Source organism: Harmonia axyridis, chromosome 1 (assembly GCF_914767665.1).
Source record: "Harmonia axyridis chromosome 1, icHarAxyr1.1, whole genome shotgun sequence".
Lineage (NCBI taxonomy): Eukaryota > Metazoa > Arthropoda > Insecta > Coleoptera > Coccinellidae > Harmonia > Harmonia axyridis.
Window position 1 is genome coordinate 11,305,791 of NC_059501.1, and position 4,818 is coordinate 11,310,608.

The 4,818-nt window shown below is 34.8% G+C and overlaps 1 protein-coding gene across 1 annotated transcript; it reads left to right on the forward strand.

The window, feature by feature from the left end:
- The first annotated feature begins 266 nt into the window (after nt 1–266).
- Nucleotides 267–2,977, forward strand: LOC123688874. The gene is made up of 3 exons (XM_045627595.1): nt 267–437; nt 984–1,298; nt 2,864–2,977. Exons 1-3 carry the CDS (start codon nt 393–395, stop codon nt 2,879–2,881), a joined length of 378 nt encoding a protein of 125 aa, XP_045483551.1. The 5' UTR covers nt 267–392; the 3' UTR covers nt 2,882–2,977.
- The last annotated feature ends 1,841 nt before the right edge of the window (nt 2,978–4,818 follow it).

Below are 4,818 nucleotides of genomic sequence, written 5' to 3' on the forward strand. Positions count from 1 at the left end.
GATGAAAATGCAAGTATGTAAAATTCAACTAATTATTCCTTTATCTAAATCGGGATTATTAACCACATTGTATTGAAATTCTCGCCTCAATAAATGATGTAACAATATCATATGAGGAATTTGAACCTAAAATCGAGTAGAATATACACAGTGGAATAATTTGTCGAATTCAACATCTTGACTTTTATTTACAGTTCAACAATAATGATCAATTAATTTGTGGTATCACATAAAAATGTCAATAAACATTATTCAGCATTTGATTCCGAGAGCGTTATCGAAAGTCAATGTTAAGGTCGGTTGGTAACGCGATAGGGCCTTACAAGTATATAAAGATGCATTTCTAGAATGTAGGCATCAGTTCACTTCAGTACTCTTCAGTGAAAACAAAAATGTTCAAGGCACTCGTAGTCCTCTGCTTGGTGGCACTTGCTGTCGTGAGTAACTTCATAATTTTTCCAAATTATTCCAATTTAATTGGTCCAACTTCTATTTATTTTATGAAATAAAATTATTTCCAAAAATAGGATTGGTAATTTCCTTTTTTCATCATCATTCATGAATAATATATTTTCAACTGAAAATCAGAAATTACCACCAATAATGCCTTACAAAACATTTTATGTTACACGTTTTTGTATTGTTCGAAAGTATATTGTGCTGTTAAATGTTTGGTACAATCATCTGACTAGAAATAAAATAAATCACATTTGCATTCTTCAACTATTAACTATTATACATAACGTTTATTTTCAATTTAAATCTTAAATTTAGATGTATGCAACTTTTGAATATCAAAATCCCAAAATTCCATATCAAATTTATAATATTCATCTTCGTCAAATACCGTTCAGAGTTTTGAAAAGTGAATCGTCACTGAGAAACTTTTGGAAACATTATTGCAAACTGTAATAGTTCAATTCCTTGCCTATATATATATATATATATTTGTTCAATTTTTCAACACCTCCATTATGTTACAGGCAAAAGAAGCATCCAAATGTGAGACCAAATTCAACATTGTTGATGATGACTGGAAAGCAGTGAACGCTGATGACTCAAAACCAACTGAAAGACACCTCTGCTTCTTCAAATGCGTTTACGAGGATGAAGGCTCCGTCAACAGTGATGGTGTCTTGAACGCTGACAAACTTGTCGAAAATGTACACAAATGGAAGCCCCTCACTGACGATGCCAAAAATTCCATCAAAGAATGCGTGAAATCCCTTGGACCAGTCAAGACCTGCAATGACGTCAGTCCTAGCTACCAATGCGTGCAGAACGCTCTTGCTAAACAGGTAAATATATATATATCGGGTGTCCCAAGGTGAGTGGCCTATTAGATTATTATGGAAACTATTGATGGTGAAGATTTCAAATTTTGTGGATAGATATTTGGCCATGTAAGGTACATTTTTGAAATAATTTCACATTTCCAGTGTTGCCGGATGTACGACAATTCGGCAACAACTTTGTTATTTTAAATGGGACATCCGGTATTTCTATTTTTTTATGATACTCCATAAAATATTAAATCTATTCACTCTTACTTTTCCATCCCTATCTTTAACGGTTTTTGAGTTATTAATTATTTTTCGAAATTTTAGATCAAATTGGCGTATTACGAAAATGACTCTAGTTCGCTCAATATTTGAAATTTAAGTCAGAAATTTTGCAAGTCGCTAGATATTGATCTGATCTGTGTTACTGCTTTCGAATTATGGTTGTCAATAATACAGGACGGACCAAAAAAAATCATCATTTGCCAAGTTACAAAATTGTAAAAAAGTCTATTTTTTCAAATTAGACACCTAGTATATTCTTCAATTTTTGGAATCAGTAGAACACACTCTACAATTTTTCTATTCACGTCCCTATACCTATCTCAACTGGATTCCGAGTTATATGCGTTTATTAGATTTCACATTGATTCAATAAGCGTTAATTTCGTTTGTATTGTTATTTTCTCTATGTCGTTCATAGATGGATATATCAATGAATCAGTTAAATCCATAAGTGTTAAAATAAACAATTATTGACTAACAGGTGTATTGTTCCGAGGTTTTTCTATAAATAATGGCTCAAGAAAGATATACACATATAACGCATATAACTCGGACTCCAGTTGAGATAGGTATAGGGACGTGAATAGAAAAATTGTAGAGTGTGTTGTACTGATTCCGAAAATTGAAAAATATACTAGGTGTCTAATTTGAAAAAATAGACTTTTTTACAATTTTGTAACTTGGCAAATGATGATTTTTTTTGGTCCGTCCTGTATTATTGACAACCATAATTCAAAAGCAGTAACACAGATCAGATCAATATCTAGCGACTTGCAAAATTTCTGACTTAAATTTCAAATATTGAGCGAACTAGAGTCATTTTTGTAATACGCCAATTTGATCTAAAATTTCGAAAAATAATTAATAACTCAAAAACCGTTAAAGATAGGGATGAAAAAGTAAGAGTGAATAGATTTAATATTTTATGGAGTATCATAAAAAAATAGAAATACCGGATGTCCCATTTAAAATAACAAAGTTGTTGCCAAATTGTCGTACATCCGGCAGCACTGGAAATGTGAAATTATTTCAAAAATGTACCTTACATGGCCAAATATCTATCCACAAAATTTGAAATCTTCACCATCAATAGTTTCCATAATAATCTAATAGGCCACTCACCTTGGGACACCCGATATATACTGAACACAATTCAAATTAATCTTTGACAAGTTTGCATCATATAAAATTTTGGAGGTTTTAATATTTCTTCTTTCTATTTTCTTTTGTTTTTCTCTTTATGTTCTAACAAATTATCATCCAAAACCATGAAATTTAATTATGATTTTTTTTTGCAGAAGAAAGGAACCGCTTAAGTGAAGTACCTCCAACCATTTGACCAATCGTGATATTACAGATACAGATACTCAAAATTTTAACACCTTCAAAATAAATTCTTTAGATTAAATTTATCTTGTCTATTCAATTCACAATCACCCTTTCCACATTCGAACCAAAACCCCATTCTTCCAGAAAACAAATGACAAAGTGAGATTCTTGTAAATGTAAATGATGTAAATCAAAGGTACCTAATCAATATGGGCACTCAAAACTAATCAATCCAAATTGTTTAATATTTATGGATTATAAAGTTTGAATTATTCAAATAATTTTGAGTTCATGAGTCAGAAAAAAAATAAGAATTAGGAAGAAACTCTGAATGATGTGATGAAGAATTGGTAGTAGAGTTTCTGAATTGAATTTGAAAAAAAACTCTCAGTTTCGACCATTTGCCCAAGTTTTGAAGCTTCGAAAAACTTTTGTCTTGATCTTTTTCAGATCAGTCCCTTTCGAATTGTAGAGCACCATGCAAGAATGTTCTAATGGTATTTGATAAAACTATTTCATGAGACCCCAATTACATGTTTTCAAAGGTATTGTAATTTTTGATGAGGACAGCTATCAAGTCTTGCCGCGGATTGACTCGAAAAAACAGCTGACAGGGGCTGTATTACAGTTTTGGCGGCTTCTCATAAAGCCCACATAGCAACAATAATAAACACAGCACTCAGTGGCCTAGAGGCTAAGACTGTGTTCTCACTCACCGAGATGCAACAAGGTCCCGGGTTCGAGTCCCGGCGGCTCCCGATAATAATAAATTCCCCAATCGTCTGTGACACGGCACACACAAATATACCAAAGTCACACTGATGAGTCCGGTGTGTGTGCCAGGGACGAAACGCATAAGTAGGCATATGTGAAATCCTACACAGTTTTTCCATTTAGAAACCATTTGTAATTCAAAATTGAGCTTTTGACATATCGATCGATTCAATTCAATTCACGAGCGAAATTCCTTTTGCATAACTTCAATAAGATCAATATCATGAGAATGAGTGGTTTAGCCTCAGTATGACCGACTCGCTAAGGGTTTTCTACAGAGGAATGTCCAGATTTATGATACGCTGTCCTACCCTAATGAAGTATGGGATAGAGCAGAAGTAATTCATTTCTGGTGGTAGAGCCATCTGGTAGGTAGTCTAAGCGTGAGACGTCTACCCACCTATGAGCTCCCTAGTTCCGTGGTTTCCCCCATAGCTCTGATTACGAAACTCAAGCTTGAAGTAGTTCCCCAGGGACTTGATCGGCAAGCCTACTCCTACTAGAACTTAATCACAGTAAAAGGAGACGCCTCTCGACCCTGATCTTGACTCAAGGGTCTTGCGATTTTTGCGAACTAGCACGTTTAACTCAAATCCAAACTCCTAAGCAAAGGATTTACCTTAATTCGTGCCGGAAAGTTATAAGAGCAGAGTTTTTTGAAAAGTTTATTCATTTTGACCTTGAGCAGTGCGCTAACATCCTTTTTTGTTATCCTCTAGGTCCTAAACTGGCGTCCGCGGAAACATAAGCAACCCTTATTCTACCACGTGCTCAAAGCCAAAGTTGGCATACTCTTGCTTCCTTTCGTCCTCTTTTGTCACCTTCTGTTAGACTTGTCAATAAAATTCCGCCTACCTTTATGTCCTCTGTCTGGTTGGTTCTACGTCTCTACCTTCTCTTTGGTGGACGTAACCAGCTGGCTGAGTATTTGCTCTGCTTCTCTCCTCGTGTTGTTCATTCTGCTAGAACCTGTCTCTTGGAGGGGTAGATATTTGAGGATGCCTTTAGAAGTGTGCGAGTTATTGACAAGAATGTAGTGTTTAGGGGATCATGGGATTGTTGAGGTATAGGGAATGTAGCAGTCTGGGATTAGCCACGCCACATTTTTTAGTCTTATTTTCAACAGGCAGTTACTACAAGCCCTCCCATG